Source organism: Ptiloglossa arizonensis, chromosome 2, assembly GCF_051014685.1.
Source record: "Ptiloglossa arizonensis isolate GNS036 chromosome 2, iyPtiAriz1_principal, whole genome shotgun sequence".
In the NCBI taxonomy this organism is placed as follows: Eukaryota; Metazoa; Arthropoda; class Insecta; order Hymenoptera; family Colletidae; genus Ptiloglossa; species Ptiloglossa arizonensis.
Window position 1 is genome coordinate 17,454,131 of NC_135049.1, and position 21,751 is coordinate 17,475,881.

Genomic DNA, 21,751 nt, shown 5'->3' on the forward strand with positions numbered 1-21,751 from the left:
TGGCCTCTTGCTTTGTTTGTTACCTCTCGCCCCGTACAGCCCGGCGGCTATTATTGCACCTGCGAGCCAGGATGGACAGGCCCCGAGTGCTCAACCGATGTCGACGAATGCTCCAGCGATCCATGCCGCAACGGCGGCATCTGCATCGATCAACTAAATAGCTACTACTGTCAATGTCTTCCGGGATACACTGGTAAATCACACGTTCCGCGTTTCTTATACGCTATTACGCACCGAGCTTTGCCTGCCGATCTCTACGCTATACTCGTTTTACTATGTATACCGTGTATATGCACTCGCCCCGCTTACAACGCGGTTCACTCGATCCGTGTTGCACCGAAATCGTGTCGCGCGGGTACATAGATCCTGAGGTAGCTAAATACGGGTTATGTTTGGAAATTTTTGTTCACAGTCGATTCCTACGTGAAAAGTTTAGATCTTCTTGGAGGACGGTGTCGTAACTGTTAGCTTTGTTGTTCAATTCTTTTTAACCAAAAGTATTACAAAATTATAGATTTATTCGGTATTTTCGAAACCTCTTCTATCAGGATATTGATAATCGACCGCTACTCCGGGAGAGGATAGAAATTTCTGGAATAGAAAATTTGTTTGCGTTCGTAAAATAGAATTGAGATGGAAATTTGACAAAAATTCGATTTTTTGAAACTGTCAAAGTCGTGTATCTCTCTAGCGGAACCTACACAGAGGGTTGTTCAAGTTCATTAAGCCGTGTTATATGGAAATCGTGTTGTGCAGGGATTGTCGCCATTTTTGCACTGTGTTATATATATATATACATAGAAACCGTGTTATACGAGGGTTGGGTGTATATACATCAACGGTTAAATATGTACATGTGTGCGTCTGATCGATTACCGCTAATTGGTCGTCAACCCGTTCCACTCTCTATAATCGATTCAAAAGCGATATTCGATGCCCTCGTTAAGAATTGTTACGGTAACACCTCAATAAAACGTATTCCGGGCGTAGACCCCAAACCACGCGCAAAGTATTAAAGACATACTAAGAACAAGTGCAACAATAAGCGTGCGTCGAGCTTCAAAGCGACGCTGCGCGCTGTTACGACGACGCTAATGCAAATTAATAAATCTTATCTTCGCGAAAGCGTTATCAACGGCTCGGCGAGACTGTCCCGATAAAAACGACTCCAAACACGACCACATTCGCACCACTTTTCCTCATTACGTTGTACGGTCATTTTTAAACAACTTTCATTTTGCATAATTCAAATCGTCCGAGTAGAATTCGAACAGGGTCGTGTTTGGACTCGTTTTTCACGAGAGAATCTCGCCGATCCATTGACCATATTCTCGCGAAGCTACGATTAAAAATACAAAAGTTTCCGATTTGCAATTAACAGTCGTTTCGAAGTTCGACCAGTCAGGTTTCTAAATCCGCAGCTACTCGAATCGAAGAACGTAAAACGGTAACGAGAATAATTTGACGCGCGGTTCGATAGTTCGGTGCGTTTTATCGAGGGACAAACGCCACGTTTTATCGAGGAGTCGCACTATGCAGAGTGTGCATCGAATGATCGTTGACGATCTTACAGCCTTCGTACTTTACTCTATCGTGATCGTTGACAACGGTCCGAGATATGTAAATGTTTCGCTTGTTCTCTGCACTGTTTAATAAAAACACGTCTTAATGCGAATAGGGAAGAACTGCCAGATCAACGTGGACGAATGTTTGTCGCAACCTTGTCAAAACGGTGGCACGTGCATCGATCGAATCAACGGATACACTTGCAATTGTACGAAAGACTTCATGGATGAGAACTGCGAACGCGAGTATAACGCCTGCGCAATAAATCCTTGCCAGAATAACGGGAATTGCACTCTGATATCAAGGTCGCGGCGCGAATTCGTTTGCGAGTGCCCGCGGGGCTTCGAGGGCAAGACTTGCGACATCAACGTGGACGAGTGCGTCGATGTCATATGCCCTGATGGCAAAATTTGCGTCGACGGGATCGCCGGTTATGAGTGTAAATGCCGGGAGGGTTACAGGGACCCAAATTGCACCCTTATCGTTGACCATTGCGCGACGAAACCTTGCAACAACGGCACATGTATCGATCTCGGAGAACACGGTTTTGACTGCAACTGCAAGGACGGCTTCCAAGGTAAACTTTATCAAAGAGAATTCATTTTTACCTGGCGAACAATTTTCGAGCGAACAATCTCTCGAGAACTTCTCCCGATTCGAACATTTTTCAACGTTTCTTTCGCGGTTCTTTCGTTCCACCCGCGACGAAATGGAAACTTCGCGCGATTTGGTATATCGTCACCGTCACTTTTTGACTTCAAGGGAGAACCTGACCCTCCGTTACGTCGGAGCTGTTTCATTCGCGCTCGTGCAACTCCGAAATTACCGAAGATATTGAGAAACTTTCCAAATCGAAGGGAGAAACCACCCCTTGTCTCGGAGTCGTTTTATTTACACCTATATATAACTCTTAGATTACGAAAGATATTGAAAAATATTTCAAAACAAAGGGAGAACTCACCACTTGTATCCGAGCTGTTTCATTTATATTTGTGCACCTTTTAAATTGCAAAGGACATCGAAGGATTTTTCAAATCGAAGTTGCGCTACTTTCGGGAATACGGGAAAATTTAAACATTCTTTCCGCTAGTTTACAAGCCTTCAGAAACGGTACAACTTCGATTGGTAAAATGCTTGGATACCTTTTGTAAGTTAAAAAGTGTCTGGACATAAACATAAGGGATGACTTTGATACAAGAGGCGATTTGTCCCTTGAAGTCGAAAAGCAGCAGTCACAAGGTACCGCATTGTTCTCGTAAACAAATTTCTGTTAGAAATCCAGAGCGTGATGTTTAATGGAAAAAGTGGAGTACTCGTAAATGATCGAAAAGAAAAAAGGAATTAGGTATTGGGAACTTACGTGACACCGTGACGTTCACGTGTTATGAAACAGGTTGTTGATGCAAGAACCAAACAAGCTCGTTGTATTGACACGTATCGACAACCTGTTTCACACACACGAACGCAACTCGCGTCAGTTCTCAATACCTAATTCTTTTTTCCTTTAAATCGTTTACTTTTCACTCCTCTCTTTCCATTTTCTTGCGTTCCAGATTTCTAACGAAACTCAGTTTACACCTTAGTTTACACATTACAAACTTGGTTCGCAAGATGACTCGTGACGCAGAGTCGAAACCTTTCGTAATTGAATGCTCGAACCGATCGATTTCTCGAGAAATTTTTTTTCGACGACACGACCGTTAATACTCGTCATAATTTTCGAACAATGCGATTTCAGTCGAACGTATTGTTCGCGTTAATGTTTGATCTTTAAGTAGGCGCGCTCTCGTACCTGTTTGCTACAATTCGACGATCTTTTAACGATGAAACTTCGGTCGAGCATTTTCAGTAATGGTTCACAATTATGGTCAAAAATAGACATAGTTGACCTACTCTGCGAGCCGTTACCCTCAGACACGTTTATTGCACTCTTTTCTAGCTAAGAACAAACCTCTATAAACTTTATAGCCGGTAAACCTTCGAGCATAACTCTAGGAATTTCACGACTTTCGCCTTAATATTTCAAGAGCGTATCGTCGATTCTTTAAACCGTGAGAAAATTCAATAATAGCAAAGAAATCGATTTTTTGGAGTACCCTCACCAAGTACCCTCTTAATGATTCATGCTCGGAGAATTCGAAAAGCTCCCGAATAGTGAACGAAATACAAAGCACGCATACGAAGTGATCGTTTCTTTTTTTTTTGTTTTTTTTTATAAACACAGTATCTGAACAATGTACGAAATATCTTGAACGAAAATCGAATTTAAAAATGAACTTCGAACTTCGAGAACTTGTTTCGTATTTATTGTTATTCGAATAGATATTCAAATATTCAGATACTTGAACGGTGCATCGAATATTCAAATCGTCTTCGAGTGGTACATTATATAATGCATAAGCATTATACAAACAATTGAACGAGTAATTTTAACTCTGGACGAAGCAAGCACTCTCTTGTACGGTTTCTCGAACCGATTTATCAATACGACATGAAATTTCTACGTTTTTAAAAAACGATTCGTAAAATAGCTGAGATAAGTTCTTCCATCTCGAAGAAAATTCTACCGCTAATCAGCATCCCGGAAAACAGATGTCATTATCTTTAGAGCACACCGTTCAGCTTTGGCTCTAATTGGGCCACTTGAACCAGTTGGAAGCCACAGTTTTCAAGCTTGTTTGTCTCACGACTTGTACTGGAACGTCCAAGATTAGTATCCGGTTGAGAAGTTCATTCGGTAAAAGTAAGACGAATCGGGATTAAATTTGTTTAAAAATTAAACTCGCGATCTTCGAGCGGGCTACCATCTTGGTAGCTAAACGAAATTTAATAATTGCTCTCTCAAGATCGTTTCAACGGCTTCGAGCGATACCTGTAAAGTTTCAATAATCGCTTTCACGGTGCTTCGATGATTAATTTCATTAATCGATCGAATCGCGATGATCAATTTGACGACGCAGAAACGATTGTTTCGATGGACCTCGAAAGTTTGTCAGAACGACTGTCATCTCGAAGCTATTCTCGTCTTTAGAGACGACAATTTGTTCGTAATGGCAGTTTCCTTCCGTGTACAATACTCGTAAACTTTCGTTATAGCGTCAATAATTTCTCGTCGCTTTCGACCAAGTTTCACCAAAGGTTCGTGTTCTCGTGAACCTTCGAGTCTGAAAGAGTTCTTTGATATCGTGTGTGTCGAGAACCTCTGATTACGTTGACTATCGAAAAAAAATTATTTAAATATGCGTACGTGCGCGCGTATACCCCTTAATGCGATTTAAATGGTCGAATGATTAGATTTTGGGCAAAATTGGTCCATAGATAACGATAAATGTTTCGAATAAATCTTGATTCGTTAATTTAAAAAAAATCTATTTATATAGATATATGAATTAAAAAAGAAAGGATACAATTTTTTCTCCTTTGATTCGAACAATTTTTATGTTCACAACAAAGAACACGATCGATATTCCTTAGCGAATCAAATTTCTAACGACCTGTATCGATTCGAAAAATCGATTCTTTCGACAAGGATCTGCATCTCCGGCTCAAACTGAACGATTGCAAAATTTACGAAATCATCTCCTTAAAAATGAAAAAATACCGACATGGAAACCCGCCCACTCGGTTCATCTCGCGAAGAATTAATAAATCAGAAATTCGTTATAAAAATCGATCGAAAATCGACGATTCGCGATAAATCGTTCCGTCCGCTTTCGAAACAAAAATACTCGGTGAAACGATCGAACGAGTTCTCGCGTCGTTAATTTTATTTCTGATTCGTAGGGCAATTTTGTAACGAGGACGTGGACGAGTGCGAGGTAAAGGGTAGCTCGTTGTGCAACAACGGAATCTGCGTGAACACCGACGGCAGCTACAATTGTTTCTGCCGACCGGGTTTCTCGGGCGATCACTGCGACATCAATATCGACGAGTGTCTCTGCGGACCGTGCAAGAACAACGCCACCTGCATCGACGGGATCAACACGTTCGAGTGTCAATGCCCGCCCGGTTATTCCGGCAAAACCTGCGACGTGGACGTGAACGAATGCGAGAGCATTCCGTGCTTCAACGAGGGCTCCTGCGTGGACAAGATCGCCAGTTACATATGCGTTTGTTCGCTTGGTTTTGGTGGCCTGAACTGCGAAATAAACATCGACGATTGCGAGCCACAACCGTGCTTGAACCACGGCCGGTGCATAGACGGTATACACAATTACACGTGCGATTGCAGCGACACCGGCTTCGAAGGAGCACGTTGCGAGAAAAACATCGACGATTGCCGCTCGGAACCCTGCGTGAACGATGCCCTCTGTATCGACGATATAAAGAATTACAAGTGCAAGTGTTACGCCGGTTACACGGGAAAAAACTGCGAGATGGACGTGAACGAATGCGAGAGCTCGCCGTGCCAGTACAATGGCACTTGCCTGGAGAGATCGAACAAGGAATTGTACAAGAGCGACGCGTTAACGTTACCTTCGATATTCAATCAGGAGTTCAGTTACGCGAACGCCAGCGGGTGAGTAAACAGTTCGTTTATAACCTATTCGCGTCGAGACGCGGTATTAGTTTACCAACGCGAATTATATCACCGAATGCGGGATAATCCGCGAACAACGATTTATTTGGAAGTTGCATATTTGCATCGGTGATCTAAACTTACCTCGAAAATTGCCCAAGTTGATCGTTATCATCGACGATGTAAAATATTCCGAACTCGCGTGCAGAATATTCCGCGAAGGGATTGAAGGGGGCTGGTATACCCGAGTATGATAAAAGATACATAGAATGTCACGATGATCATGGTACGATACGAAAAGGAGCGATTCTACGTATAGAGAAATAATTTGAATAAAATGTTTGTCGTGTGGGTGTTTTCGACTTTGAATATTCTCCCGGTAACTATATAGCGATTGAACGAACCACGAGGTCACTTCACTGTCGGTCATTGAATTCGTGTTTTTATCGACTGCAATGCGGGACTAAACTAAAATATGCGGTGTCGTTTTGAAGAACTCGAGATAACTTTAATATCTCTGAAACTACAAGAAATATGTATTGAAGGAAACATTCGTTTGATGGATCCCCTTGAATGCAATGTATTTCATATGAAATCCTTTCCTATCGATCGATAATAATTCTTACCGACTCACCCGTTGTACGAAATGCATTCTGTTCGAATTCTATTCGAAATTTTCAGACTGTGCATTTTCATTACTTTTGGAAATATGTAAAAAATTGAATTGTTCGAACGGTCCACGCACACCTGTATAAAGCAAAACCGTAGAAACGATGAATAGTGGAAAATAATTGAATCGATTTCTCTTTCAGCTACGAGTGTCTGTGCGTGCAAGGTGTCACGGGCAAAAATTGCGAATTCAATATCAACGAGTGCGATAGCAATCCGTGTAAGGCCGGGATCTGCGTGGATCGCATCGGTGGCTACACCTGTGAATGCGACGAGGGTTATGAGGGCGACCATTGTCAACACGATATCGACGAATGTAAAAGGTACACACCGTGCGAACACGGTGTATGCATCGATGGTAGAGCCGATTACACGTGCACTTGCGAGCCGGAATACGGCGGGAAAAATTGCTCGGTGGAACTCATTGGTTGCCAGGGGAATGCGTGTCAAAACGGTGGTACCTGCTGGCCGTATCTCGTCGACGAAACTATACACAAATTCAATTGTACCTGCCCGAACGGATACCACGGGGAAATCTGCGATTACGTGAGTTCTTGTAATATGTATCTTAATTTTGTAAAAACGATATTATTATTATTACAATTTCAAAAGAAGATTTCAAAATTTAGATTCTCCGTGACTAAACTCTCCGATTTATATATAGTATATACATATTTTATTTAAAATTTTCCCTTCAGAAATTATTTTCCCGTAGATAACGACGATGTCCCTGAGCGGAAGCTCGTACGTTCTGGTGAACACTACCCGTGACGAGGGATATGACATCCAGTTCCGGTTTCGAACAACACTGCCGAACGGGTTGCTCGCTATAGGAAAAGGATCAACGTTTTACATACTCGAGCTCGTTAACGGCAAATTAAATCTGCACTCGAGCCTCTTAAATAAATGGGAAGGCGTGTTCATTGGCAGTGGTTTGAACGACTCCACTTGGCAGAAAGTGTTCGTCGCGATCAATGCCACGCATTTGGTGCTCTCGGCCAACGAAGAACAGACCATTTATCCTATCAGTTTGAACGAGGGTTCCAATTCCAATCACACGTCCTTCCCAATGACCTATGTGGGTGGTACTACCAGCTACTTGCGACGATTAACTCACGGGCCTTCTTTCTTCGTGGGTTGCACCGAGGATGTCGTTATCAACGGCGAATGGGTATGTTTTCTTCCTATTCACGAAGAATAAACTGGCACGATTTTTCTTAATTTTCGTTTCTATTTTATTTTGCCAAAAGTAATAATGACATACCATATATCAAAGAATACATTATTAATTTTGTTTTAATTGGGCCTTTCCAACCCAATCCGTCCCAAAGTGACAAAATATTTTACCCATGCACAGAGGGGATGAATCTGCTAACAAAAATTTGTAAAATGCTGTAGAACGTCGATCCTTCTAGATGGTGATAAAATTGTGAGAAAATATCTATGTTTAGGTATACTCTGGTACCTCGTTGAAGACCGTGTCCATGGAGGACGTGGAACCTGGTTGCCATCGCGAAGCTCAATGCTCGCCGAATCCTTGTAAAAATGGTGGCCACTGCACGGACAGGTGGCGCGACTTCTCCTGCAAATGCGAGCGACCATACCTCGGGCATACCTGCCAATACAACATGACAGCAGCTACGTTTGGATACGAAAATATCACCAACGGTTACGTAACCGTGAAGGTGTCCGACACAGCCAGAAGAGCAGTCAGATCCATCGTCGATATCTCCATGTTCATACGCACCAGACAAGACAGGAGTGACATATTTTATTTAGGATCGGAGCCAAGTCCCCAGACGGACTTCAAACCCCAGGAGAAGACTTACCTAGCTGCTCAGTTGGAGGGTGGAGAATTGCTCGTTAGAATTCAGTTTAACGGCACAGAAGCCTACACGGTCGGTGGAGTAAAATTGAACGACGGGAACAATCATCTGATACAAGTGATCAGAAACGTCACGTTGGTCCAAGTGAGAATCAACGGTACCGAGTACTTCAGGAAAACTATCAGCGCGTCTGGTCAATTGAACGTAACCGTATTATATCTGGGAGGCTTGCCACAAGCATCCAGATACATTAGACAAGTCGATAATCGTCAAATAGAAGTGCCCCAAGCTTCTCAGGTTAACTTCAAGGGGATTATACAGGATGTTCAAATATCGAACGGTATCGAAACCATGGTCGTCGAGTTCTTCCCTCTGAAGGTAAAAATATAATTGTGTAGAGTATTTAAATCTTCCTGGAACAGAATGTATTCGCACTTATCTTTCTCCACTTAGCCTCTACGCAGTGAACAAACTACCAACAGTATACTTTCTATATTGTTTCGCAGGCAAACGATATCCCCACACCGATACAATTCGGTAACGTGACTTTCGATTACGACAAAGTACTCAAGGGCGTGGTATCCGACAACGTCTGCGTGAGCAATCCCTGTAACCACAACGGGACCTGTCACGTCACTTGGAACGACTTTTGGTGCCAGTGTCCGCGTGGTTACACCGGGAAGACCTGCCAGGAGATGGAGTTCTGTCAGCTGCAGGATTGTCCAGCCGGTTCGAAGTGTCAGAACCTCGACGACGGCTATGAGTGCATTGCCAACGCCACTTTCGACGGAGTGACAACATCCTTCACCTACGTTTACAACCAGGTGGAGGAAAAGAATGTGACCGACTCGACGATCGACACCATTCAAATAACGTACAGATCGAACACAGGAGGCACCCTGATGCACATTGCTCCTCATGTGGGCGACCAACACTTCACAGTTTCAGTTTACAAAGACAAAATCACCGTATCCTGGCGACTGGACGTGCAGAACCAAGGTGTATTAAATTTCGCCAAAGCTGAAGCTGACGGGAACTGGACGTCCATAGTACTGAGATTGAACAACAACTCTATGGAATGCGGATACGCAAATTCCAATGAGGAGGGCGCATCGCACGTTAGCCCCAATTTCAGTTTCTCTTTGTGGTACGATTTGCTAGTCACTGGAACGGTCACCCTAGGCGGACTCGGTTCCACCTTTTACGAGAGGCACAATTACGTGACCATCGGCTCCAGTAAACAGATACTGGAGAACAGGAGTGGTATACAGGACAATTCGATCGAATTTACCGAACGTATATTGACCACCGTTTCGCCGCCTCATAACGTGATGTCGGGTAACGTAAACGAGTTCTACTAGTTTACAGTCGGATCTCCATTTTCCATTCGTTTCGTCTTAAAATATATACTAAAAAAATATATACTAAGCGTATTAAGAACATAGATATTAATATTATTATATTAATTTATGATATACGTTCTACATACATTTTCTAAATTCGTTATAGAACAATGTTTGAGTACAAGAAGAACAATTTTTAAATAAAAATGTGTTGTTCGATGTTCGTCTCCTATTAATTGGAAAACACTTTTTGCTTTTCAGGAGAAGCTTTCAAGGGATGTTTAGGCGAGGTACGAATTGGCAGCATGCTGTTGCATTACTTCACATATAAAGAGGTCTATCAGAACGCTAATTTCACGCCTCTCGAGTATCTGACACTGCGGGAAAATAATTCCACGCATCACGAGAGTATCGGTTGTCAACTTTGCTTCGACGTAGATTGCAAAAACGGTGGTTACTGTCTCGATAAATCGAACAGTTATGTCTGCGAATGCCCGCCAGGGTACACGGAAGACGATTGTTCTTTTAACATCGACGAGTGTATCGACAACAAGTGTGAAAATGAAGCAACATGCGTAGACGGAATTGCCAATTACACTTGCGTGTGTAACAGCGGTTGGCAAGGATGGCTGTAAGTACATATAACGGAATATTATATTTGCATAACAATAATAATTAAATCTGTATTTCATATACAGATTCTCCGTGTTCTTCCACTAATTTTAGCATCCTAGAGATCAGTTTTTTCTTATTTCTGGGCTATTATCTTCAATTTTAGACATTTTACAAATATGTTTTCCATTATTTAAAACATTTGAACCAAATATTTTTGTTGTACCTAGTTAATTTATTGTATACTTATTATTTATAGCCAATTGTTAAAAGAATTTCAATAATTCAGTATATGACTCATCCGATATTTTGTTTATGAGCCAATTTATCCTTTGTACAATCGCGATCGAATTCATGGTATCTTCTTTGCTTGTTTACTTATCGATCTTATCTTTGTTTCAGATGCGACAGCGACATAAATGAGTGCGTGACTCTCAGTCCTTGCCAGCATGACGGAGTCTGCGTGAATCTTCCCGGTTACTTCCGTTGCGAGTGCCCAGACCAATTTACCGGCGAACTCTGTCAGAATTTCCGTTTAATCACCTGCGAGAACGAACCTTGCAAAAATGGTATCTGCAAAGATATCGTAAACCCTCAAACTGGTGATAATTTCACGTGTACCTGTATGACCGGTTACGAAGGTTCAATTTGCAACGTTCCTTACTGTATCAGGCGGAAGTGTCAGAACGGTGGTAGATGTGATTTCATGCACCAGGTTCGTACACCATAAATTTCTTGGCTACGTAAAACTTTCTTTACAAAATTTGTTACAAAAAAATTCTTATTTTAATACCGCATGATTCTTAACACGTGAATGTGATTTTTCAAAGATCGAAATACACAAACGTATCCATTCTTACAAGTTTGTGCATAAAGCTGTTAGGACTACACAGGGTGAATTATCTAATATAGCTACTTTTAAATTTCATACAAAAGTTACATGGTCTTAGAGAGCTACAATAACTAATTTTTACCTAATTTGCTATTTATATATTTACTTGGTTTCTAGATTAATTTTATACACATTTGCCAAGGGGGACCAAAAGTAAAATGATCTGATAATTTGTTCACACCGACCAGATACTAAAATTGTTCATAACGCAAAATAATTTGATTTTCGATTATGTAGGTACCTCGATGCACCTGTCCACCTGGATACTCCGGACTTTATTGTGAAATTAATATCGATGACTGCGCACCAGATGCCGATGGAAATGTACCGTGTAAAAACGATGGCAAGTGTTACGACGGTGTGAACAATTTCACCTGCGACTGTAGCGACACAGGCTACACAGGAGCCGATTGTTCGTATGATATAGACGAATGTCGAGATCCAATGACGGATTGTGGCCACGGACAGTGTGAAAATTTACCAGGGACCTACCAATGCATTTGTCATCGGGGTTACTGCGGATACAAATGCGGAATGGTGGATCCCTGTAGAGGGGTACAGTTCTTCATCAAACTTTTTATCTCTGAAAGTCGATACAGGGCCGTGCTTAGGTATTTTGTTACCTAGAGCAACAATACAAAGTAATTTGAGCTCGAAACATTTAGAGAAAAAGCCGAGGTAGATAATAGTCATTTTTACGAATCTAACGGTAAAGCGTTAAGGTAGTTGATTTAATTTTTGTACGCTCCAAAAGCACGTACTCTTATTGTCTCGTCACGGCCCTTAATCGATGATAAATATTCCCTATTTCGTAATAAAATTTCTCTTTCTCTATTTTTCTCTCTCTCCCTCTCGACAGGATTACTGTCAGAATGGTGGCACATGCAAGTGCGGCGATGACGGTGGTTACAAATGTCAATGTACACTGGAGTACACAGGAAAAAATTGTACAGAGGTGCGTTCCAATATGACGTATGAAGAAAACTTCCTCGCTTGTCAGATCCGTTTTGATACATTTTATTCTTTCGTTACTTTCAGCCGGAACACTTTTTAGGGAACCAAGCGCTCGATATAGCTGTAATCGTTGGTCCCATTGTCGGATGTCTGTTTCTCATCGCAGCAGGTTCTTTGGTTGCATTATTCATGATGGCCAGGAAGAAACGAGCGACTCGAGGAACGTATAGTCCAAGCGCTCAAGAATTTAGTAATCCGCGTGTAGAGATGGACAACGTGATGAAGCCGCCGCCGGAAGAAAGATTAATTTAAAGAAAAAAAAAGAACGTTTTCCACGACGCAGGGACACGGTACAGTTGTTCCTCGTCGACAAATCCTAGTCTTTTGAGAATACGCATCCGTGCTGCAGTATTTGTCGATTGGAACAATGAATCCGAAGTATCGTCCTCTCGATAGTGCTGCCTTCAAACGACGAGTAAGAAAATGTAAGGTTTCATCGCGTTCTCTAGTCCACGCTTCTTCACCACATTGTCAGATTGACTTAAGGAATTAAGCAAGCAACGCCAGATACGGTAATCGATTTTGAGAATTGTCCGAGGGCAGCGCTAAAGATGAAACACGTTAGGGATATTACGATACATGGCTTTTGGTATTGGACGAGAAAAACCAAAACCTTCAAATTGCATGTGAAAATAACGAGCAATCGCGAGAAACGATTTTCATGAAAATCGATCATTAAAACAAAAAATATATTTACCATGTTTCGCATATCGATCGGGCGAATGATTTGAACAAATCGTGTGAACTACACAAAGTGTACTTAAAGCTCCATTAAGTGTCCTTAACATACAAGCAATACTCGAAAGAAGCTCCTAAGCAACGAGACCCGTCCATTTTAGTGCCTAATTTTACCCTACTTAAAGAGATTTTATTTATAAGCCATGAATACGAATCATCGAAGATACGCATTTCGAAAACGCGTTCAACATTCGAGTGCGTATATTTGAGATCTCTCAAGCATAATAGTATTCATTTCTCTTATTCTGCTCACTAGGTTCGAGGCAGTTGATGCAGATACGTTACGAAATATTATAGCGTAGTTAATGTTACGATTTATTGTGAAGACGTCGGAACCTCGTTTGTAAAAATGTCATAAAGGTTGTCTATCACGACTTACACAGTACTTATCGTCGGTGCGTTTTCACGTTTCGCAGTATCACCGCGCTTGTTAATTTTGTACATAAACTAGATTATAAGTTGAAGAAATTATTAACGATTCTACCAATAGCATTTTATATAAATATAGTATTTAATAACGAATATTATTTGGTACGTAATTATTTACTACCACGACCAAAGTAATAGCGAGAATTTTCCTCGTCTGTTAATATAATTGATATAGCCGTTAATAAAGAAAATATCATCTTTCAATAGAATGTAACATGTTGACAATTTTAGCTAAGAATTACAATTCTTTGTGGAAACAAAAAGACCTGTCGTATTATTATTAATATTAATATTATTATTATTATTATTACTATTATTATTATTATTACTTTTAAATGCATCAACCTCAGCGTACTATTTTTCCGATGTATAGAATCTAAATTAATGCGGGTACGTATTTGCTGTATCGAATCGTAATATCGTAGAAACAAAATTTTTAATCGAAAAATGCATTTGGCTACAGCCATGATGTACTGAACATGCTTCTCTTATGCGTGTTAATATTTAATAAATATAATGTATTCAACACGTTGACGTTATATTTGATGTAGTAAATGTACAGTGTAATGTGGTATTAATCCGAAACAAACAAAAAATTTGTTAGCCGAATAGTTTAAGTTCAAAAAAATAAGAAAGACCACATTACACTATCGAGTTATAAATGATAATCTTTGTTCAACGTATACTGTAAAGTGAATGTCATCAATGTTTTCTTCAAGACTGAAATTTTGGGTACTAAGAAGAATACATAAATACGTGTGCATGCGATTTTCACGTACTTATTTTGTGACAAAATGTGACAACATGCAATATATGTGGATCAATAATTATAATACTTTCAACAATTGAATGTACAAAAAACAATAAAAATTAAAATACTTAATATGTTTTAGTTAAAATTGTATAACATATACATATACATATATATATATATACATATATAACATTTAAACATTACTACTAAAGTACAATAACTCAATTACATATCATAAATAATATTTACATTTAAATTTGATTTTTGCAGAATCCTTTGCTTGTATTTTTTCGTCACATTTTACAAGTTTATTAATTCAACTGACCTTCTTTCCATTTATTTTGCTTAATTTATTACGTGATATTTTGTCGAAAAATAAAAGTCCAGCAGCACGTTCTACACTTTCAGGTGGTACCTGTTATAATATATTAATATTTATTATTAAAATATATGCAATGAATTTATAGTATGCAATGAATTACAATTTACCTGAAAATTGGTTAGAGGAGTATCATTAGCAATAGGAGCATTTGGCATTACAAATGCTTCCATTTCTAATTTTGAATCATATGTTTCAACAACAATTATTTTATAAAAATGAGTAGGTACTGCTACATGATTTGCACCAATAACTTCGTAACGTACATATTTCTTTCCATCTGCCTCCTTCCTAAATTAACAATATATATTTAAGTTACTTACCCAATTAGCAAATAAAGTAAATAAGAGTTAAGATACTTTTTCTTACTTTGGTAAATATAATGGTCCTGTACAAACATATACATCCTTATAAATTTTAGTTAACTTTCTAACATATTTTTCTAAACTATTCCAAGCATCCCTATTAAAGCCTTCACCTACTTGGGGTGCCATATTTGTCAAAAAGAAAGTTTGTTGTATATGATTTTGATCAATTTTATGGTTTCCAGCTGCTGCTAGATGTCCACGATCATATCCACTACCTTTATAATCAGTGTTTTCTGATCTAATTTCCAAACAAATTATCAAGATATAAGTTACGAAAAGCTTATATTTACTGACTGTAAATACTTACCTAAAGAAAGGATGTATACTGGTATCAGGTTTAAATTCACACTTACTACGTAATACTTCATTGTTGTGTTTCAATCTGTCTTTAGTTAAATGTTCAAATACCCAATGAGCTACTCTATTTCTTCTGTCATAAGAAAGTACAAAATCTTCGTAAGATCTGACATGGTCTAATCCAGGAAAACCATACTTCATAATCTATTACAAAATGAAAACACATTTTTCTAATTTTTTATGTATTTTAACTATAAAATACAATTAATTGATGAAATTTGATTAAATAAATTAAACTATGTTACACTATATTTTATATAAATAATTGATATAGATATTTAATAATGAATGCACATATAGTATGACAATTTAAATGTAAAATAACTTTTATCTAAGGTTTCATGTAACATTGAGGTTGTATAGCATTTAATTAATATTAACTTACTTCAGACACTCTTGAAGCTGTTGAAGATAATTTTGCTCCCATTTCTGTCCCACTTTCCGCGGGAACAAATGTTGTAGCTGCAGAAACAGTTCCAAACAACGGTAAACCAGGCATTTTTCTAATGTTATGAAAAATACTTGTTCTACTATCATCTTTTTCTGTGTTTAAATGTAACTTTTGTTCCGAATATTTACCACAATACCAACCAACAAAACCTACAGAGCCAAAAGTACTCAATTTTATAATAAATTTGATAGAATTTTTCATTTTCCAATCGTTAATATTTCGTTTGATAAAATTCTTCTATACTAGTAACTTCCTCATGTTATTGATTGGTTACGTTACGAAATTACGAAGTGCGTAACATAGGTTATATTGATTTACCCAATTTTATTTAATTTTATATAATAAATTGAATTGTATACCACTGCAGTAGCGTTGTTAGTTAAGTAATATAAAAAGTCGGTAGTGATTCGGAAGAGCAAATAATGAAATAAAAATCACTGATCATTGAAAATTACTGGTTTGTGGGCTATTGATGTATATTATATTTGAAATATTTATCATTAAAATATGAATATCGTTTTATATTTCAAACTCATATCAAGGTCTCAATTCCCTTATCCAGGTCAAAGTACATTTCCCTAAGACTCTAATGGAAATAATAACAGTAAATATTTTCTAAACTATTAAGTATTTATAAGTAAAATCACATATTATTAACTTTTACACCTGTAAACTCATTAGAAAGTGAAAAACTTCTCAAATCCTAGTAAATTCATATTATCCTTTCTACCTATATTAAGTGTGTTTTATTTAAAAAGATTTGGGTAACTTTAAAATCTCACAGAATTAAATGGCAATCGAGGATCGCCTCTCAAGTGGAAAGGGTTAAAATGTTTATATTTAAAAATTTAATTTCTTTGTTAAAAAATTACTATATGTTTAATTAAAATATAAGTGATACTTAATAATAAATTGCAATCCTATGAAAATTGATGAGGGAGATGTATAAGAACATTTATTTAAATACTTTTATTCACTACAACACTCGTCTGAATCTTCAGCTAAAATTATATCATATCCAGGCAATGTTCTTGGATCAAATGTTTTTTGAAAACATTTCTGAAATATTAAGCGGGCTTTTTTGGTTGGTGGGGATGGTGAATCTGGTATTTCATCTTCTAATATGTCAGATTTATCATTATCTTGTCTCAGTTGTCTATCTATTTCATTATTACTAGGCTTTCTTTTTGTTACTGTAGAAAATACAGAAGTCACTAATTTCTTTCCACTTGTAGATGCTTTACTGAGTCTTGCAGTTTTGTTACAGCTAGATGAGGGATCATTATCAGATTCTTCTTGAATATTTTGTTCTATAGACAAACCACTGTTTCCATTTCTATTTTGATCATTTGTAGAACTTCTGCTGGATAATCTTGTTTGTAAATTGGCTTTTTCTTTAGGGATATCTTGATTTGTTTCATTTTTCTTCTCCATTAAATATGAACAAGTATTTTTAGCAGTAGTATTTCCCAATGTTTTATTGATATTGGTTGATTTATTTTCTATTTTTTTTATAGATTTTTTGGGTTTCCTTTGCTTATTTTTGGTCTTTTGCTTTGTACATTTATCCTGTTTACCAATTACCATTGTGTCAGTTTGACTATCTGTGTCAGAACTTAATGTAGATAATACTAAATTTGCTTCAAAGGATGGATTTTTTAATGCAAATATAACTGGTCTAAAAAGTATCAGTAGATATTTATTTAAAGACAATAAAAAGAGTATTCATATTTAAACTATTTAATTCTTACCTTCCAGCTTCTACAAAATGTATACTAATTGGTACACCTGCAGTTTCTGCAAAATTTAAAATAGCTTTAAATTCTTTCATACAAAATGTAATTGATGTATCACCACCAATATTATATTGATCAAATTCCCCTTTGGCAAGTGCAAGTTGTGTTCGTGTTGTGCTTGATAAACCTGGAATAAATATAAAGACATGTTTAATAAGGAAAAGAATTAATAATGTAATATATCGTAAATAATATAAGTTACCTGAAGTATCATCTACATAATTTCTAAGTAAAAGTTTTTGAGATGAAACTTCTAATGTTATCTCAATTAAATTTTGATGAAAATTATATATAGCATCTCCAAATACACGTGGCTGAGAAGAAAGTTGATTTGATGCACCATTTTTATCATATGCTGTCTAAAAAATATGGATAATAATAAAACAATGAATATGAAATATTCAGAAGTAATTAAAGATATATAAAACATACTTGTAAAATTTCACAATCCAATATGGGTAACAAATAGGTTTTAGTAATACTGTTTTTATATTTTAAAATAAATAAAATTTCAGATGCATCTGGTTCTAATCTAATATGACATGTTTCCACCTGTTTATCTATTAAATTTGGAGCTTTAAATACTGTCATCATACTCTGTAAAATATAAATATTTAGACATTTATAATATTACATGAGAATATAATAATTTATTACTACCCTCATTGAAACTTTACATTTCAATGCATCATTTTCTTGTAGATCACCATAATCATAACATGAGAAATAGTTTTGGAACAATGTAAAGTCTGCGTATGCTGAATTTGCCATGTTAACAGTACGAAATGATATAGCAGTTTCTTGAGGTTCTATATACATTTCATCTCCAATTTTTGCCAATGCGTGTATTGCTCTTGCTAAAACTATTACAAATATATAGAAATATTTCTTCTTATTATAGATAGTTTTTAGGATAAAAGTTGATAAAATATAACCTATATGAAATTATGCATAACGTACTTTTTACATTTGTTCCTGGTACAACACATTTCATGTTGAACTTGTTTTATTGAACTATATATTATTAACAAAGTCTTAAGTATTATTTACTTTAGGAAACAACTGGTAAAGGTAGCTAAAAGAATTCATAATATTATGCATGTATAAATATAAACAAACTAGTGACTCCTTTATGGAGAACTAATCTTGCATAATTTACAAGTATGCATATGTATATACATTTGAAACTTACAATTACGAATACTTCATAAAAATTGTATTCACTAATCATAAATAGAAATTTGTTAAAATTATTTGTTCTATGAATAAACATAAACTAGAAATAAAAACACATAATTTGTATTTTAGCGCATTGGATGGACAGACTATCGATAAATAGCATACGCTTAAATCTCGAAAATCGAAACCGTCTACCGTCTACCGTGTATACCTTCAGTACCGCGTTTGACATTTCAATATTATTTTACTGCTATAAACGCAATAAATTGAATATCAACGATCTAAAATATATAGTAGCTATAAAAATATTATTAAATAAATCATGGTGAGCAGATAAAATCGAACATTGGTAATAAAATTTAGATTAATACAATTACAATCTTTCTCTTATAATTTAACCTCAAAAAAGATTAATGCTTTATAATGAAGCAATTAATCTCTTGTAATTACATATTATTATTAAACAAATTCATAGTATAAACGTTAAGTCGATAACGTTAAACGATTGTTTCATATAATTTTGATAAAAATTAAAATGTTTATTATATCTATCAAGGAATTAAACTTATTTTAACCTTATTCTCTAATTATAGCTTGTTTTAGTATTAGGAGATTTACACATTCCACATAGATGCAGTAGTCTTCCAAGTAAATTTAAGAAATTATTGGTGCCTGGTCGAATACAGCATATTTTATGCACAGGCAATCTTTGTACAAAAGAATCGTATGATTATTTGAAAACATTAGCCAGTGATGTGCATGTTGTTAGAGGAGATTTTGACGAGGTATATGTTATTTAAAATATTCTACTGATTATTTAAAAGTATTACATATTCCTAATTTTTCTTTTAGAACTTAAATTATCCAGAACAAAAAGTTGTCACAGTTGGTCAATTTAGAATAGGATTATCACATGGACATCAAGTTGTACCTTGGGGAGATCCAGAATCCCTAGCCCTAATTCAAAGACAGTTAGATGTTGATATCTTAATATCAGGTCATACACACAAATTTGAAGCATATGAACATGAAAATAAATTTTACATTAATCCTGGCTCAGCAACAGGAGCATATAATCCTCTTGATACGTAAGCTTATTTTATGTTCTTCAAATATCATATATAATATATTATGTTTATTCAATATCTTAGTATTTATTATTAGGGATTATTAAATTGAATGACCAATATTTCTATTTTACAGCTCAGTGATTCCATCTTTTGTGCTAATGGATATTCAAAGTTCAACAGTTGTAACTTATGTGTACCAACTTGTTGGTGATGAAGTAAAAGTTGAAAGAATTGAATATAAGAAGAATTAAAATTATATAAAGAATTAAAAGATATTATGTGCATGTAGTGCACGACATAATACATTTATTTGATATACAAAAAATTTAATTTTAATCAAAATATGATAGATATGAAATCTTAGGTGCATTTAAATTAGCATTAACACATATATAAAAATTTGAATTGTATGATACATTTATTGTAAATAAAATGAAAACATTGACTATGAATTAGATACATGTACACTTTAGCATTTCTGATATACTGCTGCCCAGGTATCAATCGCTTTTGTCATTAATATATTAATAAGTCAACATCAGGCATTTAATATCATATGAATATATTGTTTTGGTTCCTAAATTTACTATGTCACCCATATTTTGCATATTTTAATAAAACTGCCTTTAACATTGGGCAAACAGGACACTTCCCCCGGACCCTGCAATTACTATTAGTTACTTCCACATTCTATAAAAAATAAATGAATGTAGTTTTCTGAAACATACATTTTTAATGTACATATTATAATTATATATATGAACGTATAGCAGCCAACACTTGAAAAGTTTTTAATTGCATTAGAGTAAAAATAGCGGGTCCCGCAATTTGTAGGGTCGATACTGGCCCTATTTATCAGGAGCACCTAAAATATAACTGCTGCTATTAAAGATATGAAAAATGAATAAGGAAAAATTATACGTTTTAAGGGGATAAATATGTTGTCGAAAAATTTACGCCCAAGGTCATTAATGTTTTTTTATACAGTGTTATACATTTGTTACCGTGTAGCTTTTTATCACATTAAAACAAATTCGTTCATCTATGACATCATGACCTTGAGGATAATAGCATTTTAAGTAAGAACTAAGCAAGAGTAGCGAAAAAGAAAAAGATATTGATTTCTTTTATTGAACATTATCTCCTTGAACTGCATAACTTCCCTTTAGACAGTTCATATGTATTTTAAATAGCAGCCGAGATATTTAAGGTATTTATGATAAGTGAAACAACCTTTGTATGTGCATTTAAAATTTTTTCCAGTTAAGTAGATCGAACCATGTTTTTAGTCACGTATGCGTATTTGCGTATCTACTTTCGAGTATTACTCTTAGCGTAACCTACTTCTGCGATTTGACGAATATTTACGTCAGACTTTTACGCATTTAAAATGAATCTCAATCTACAGCGTCATTTGGTCTTAATACACATCAACTAGACACCAAATTGTCCCCTATCAGGGTAAAAGTGATAAGACTAGACATAGGCGTAATACTCAATAAAGCACAATGTTTTAATTATTAAACAGAATCTTTGTTTATAAATATACAATTTCTTAACATTTTTTGAATAAGTTTATATATCTGATAAATTAACTGAAATATAATTTGAAAATCATATATTTTATTGCAGATGAACATCTGTTGATGCAAAAATTGCAGGCACAATTTTGTATTATACTATAAAGATCATATTTTTAAATTAAAAAATTTGGCTATCCAATATAAATTTTTATTTATAAATTTGTTTTACAATCTCTTAAATATTTACTTCATATGGACTATTTTAT

The 21,751-nt window shown here is 36.2% G+C and overlaps 4 protein-coding genes across 7 annotated transcripts in view; 2 read left to right on the forward strand and 2 right to left on the reverse strand.

Moving 5' to 3' along the window:
* Crb (cell polarity complex component crumbs) overlaps window positions 1-14,501 on the forward strand; it is a 55,140-nt gene extending 40,639 nt beyond the window's left edge. The window contains exons 8-19 of one of the 2 annotated variants that reach the window (XM_076305535.1): window positions 40-193; window positions 1,679-2,143; window positions 5,350-6,085; window positions 6,898-7,300; window positions 7,470-7,925; window positions 8,206-8,958; window positions 9,087-9,918; window positions 10,185-10,554; window positions 10,938-11,250; window positions 11,665-11,982; window positions 12,287-12,382; window positions 12,466-14,501. In XM_076305535.1, the coding sequence (XP_076161650.1) occupies window positions 40-193; window positions 1,679-2,143; window positions 5,350-6,085; window positions 6,898-7,300; window positions 7,470-7,925; window positions 8,206-8,958; window positions 9,087-9,918; window positions 10,185-10,554; window positions 10,938-11,250; window positions 11,665-11,982; window positions 12,287-12,382; window positions 12,466-12,693 (5,124 nt within the window). In that variant the 3' untranslated portion in view covers window positions 12,694-14,501. The remainder of the gene's footprint in view (window positions 1-39; window positions 194-1,678; window positions 2,144-5,349; window positions 6,086-6,897; window positions 7,301-7,469; window positions 7,926-8,205; window positions 8,959-9,086; window positions 9,919-10,184; window positions 10,555-10,937; window positions 11,251-11,664; window positions 11,983-12,286; window positions 12,383-12,465) is intronic. The other variant, XM_076305536.1, reaches the window with a different exon arrangement.
* On the reverse strand, window positions 14,479-16,199 carry Endog (endonuclease G, mitochondrial). The gene is made up of 5 exons (XM_076305540.1): window positions 15,852-16,199; window positions 15,417-15,610; window positions 15,111-15,347; window positions 14,852-15,032; window positions 14,479-14,777 (listed from the first exon to the last, which is right to left on the reverse strand). Exons 1-5 carry the CDS (start codon window positions 16,116-16,118, stop codon window positions 14,679-14,681), a joined length of 978 nt encoding a protein of 325 aa, XP_076161655.1. The 5' UTR covers window positions 16,119-16,199; the 3' UTR covers window positions 14,479-14,678.
* Window positions 16,200-16,829: 630 nt separating this feature from the next.
* Rad9 (cell cycle checkpoint control protein Rad9) lies at window positions 16,830-19,126 on the reverse strand. 3 transcript variants are annotated; one of them, XM_076305538.1, is made up of 7 exons: window positions 18,906-19,126; window positions 18,674-18,788; window positions 18,374-18,576; window positions 18,146-18,310; window positions 17,916-18,072; window positions 17,669-17,840; window positions 16,830-17,595 (listed from the first exon to the last, which is right to left on the reverse strand). In XM_076305538.1, the coding sequence occupies exons 2-7, from the start codon at window positions 18,705-18,707 to the stop codon at window positions 16,887-16,889; spliced, it is 1,440 nt and encodes a 479-aa protein (XP_076161653.1). In that variant the 5' UTR covers window positions 18,708-18,788; window positions 18,906-19,126; the 3' UTR covers window positions 16,830-16,886. The 3 variants fall into 3 exon arrangements, with proteins under 3 accessions (XP_076161653.1, XP_076161652.1, XP_076161654.1); XM_076305537.1 differs by lacking the exon at window positions 18,906-19,126 and having other exon boundaries at window positions 18,674-18,841; XM_076305539.1 differs by lacking the exons at window positions 18,674-18,788; window positions 18,906-19,126 and having other exon boundaries at window positions 18,391-18,531.
* Vps29 (vacuolar protein sorting 29) lies at window positions 19,061-20,621 on the forward strand. Its single transcript, XM_076305544.1, has 4 exons — window positions 19,061-19,217; window positions 19,486-19,677; window positions 19,745-19,980; window positions 20,096-20,621. Exons 1-4 carry the CDS (start codon window positions 19,215-19,217, stop codon window positions 20,211-20,213), a joined length of 549 nt encoding a protein of 182 aa, XP_076161659.1. The 5' UTR covers window positions 19,061-19,214; the 3' UTR covers window positions 20,214-20,621.
* The last annotated feature ends 1,130 nt before the right edge of the window (window positions 20,622-21,751 follow it).

Excerpts from the sequence above, each read along its gene's own strand:
- Endog (XM_076305540.1), bottom strand. The coding sequence starts at position 16,118 with ATGAAAAATTCTATCAAATTTATTATAAAATTGAGTACTTTTGGCTCT. Across the intron at positions 15,611-15,851 it reads CAGCTTCAAGAGTGTCTGAA|ATTATGAAGTATGGTTTTCC; the intron begins GTAAGTTAATAT and ends ATTTTGTAATAG. Across the intron at positions 15,348-15,416 it reads AGTATACATCCTTTCTTTAG|ATCAGAAAACACTGATTATA; the intron begins GTAAGTATTTAC and ends TTTGGAAATTAG.
- Rad9 (XM_076305538.1), bottom strand. The coding sequence starts at position 18,707 with ATGAAATGTGTTGTACCAGGAACAAATGTAAAAA. Across the intron at positions 17,841-17,915 it reads TTATGTAGATGATACTTCAG|GTTTATCAAGCACAACACGA; the intron begins GTAACTTATATT and ends TATTTATTCCAG. Across the intron at positions 17,596-17,668 it reads CATTTTGTAGAAGCTGGAAG|ACCAGTTATATTTGCATTAA; the intron begins GTAAGAATTAAA and ends GATACTTTTTAG.
- Vps29 (XM_076305544.1), top strand. Across the intron at positions 19,678-19,744 it reads TTAGAGGAGATTTTGACGAG|AACTTAAATTATCCAGAACA; the intron begins GTATATGTTATT and ends TTTTTCTTTTAG. Across the intron at positions 19,981-20,095 it reads GCATATAATCCTCTTGATAC|CTCAGTGATTCCATCTTTTG; the intron begins GTAAGCTTATTT and ends TCTATTTTACAG.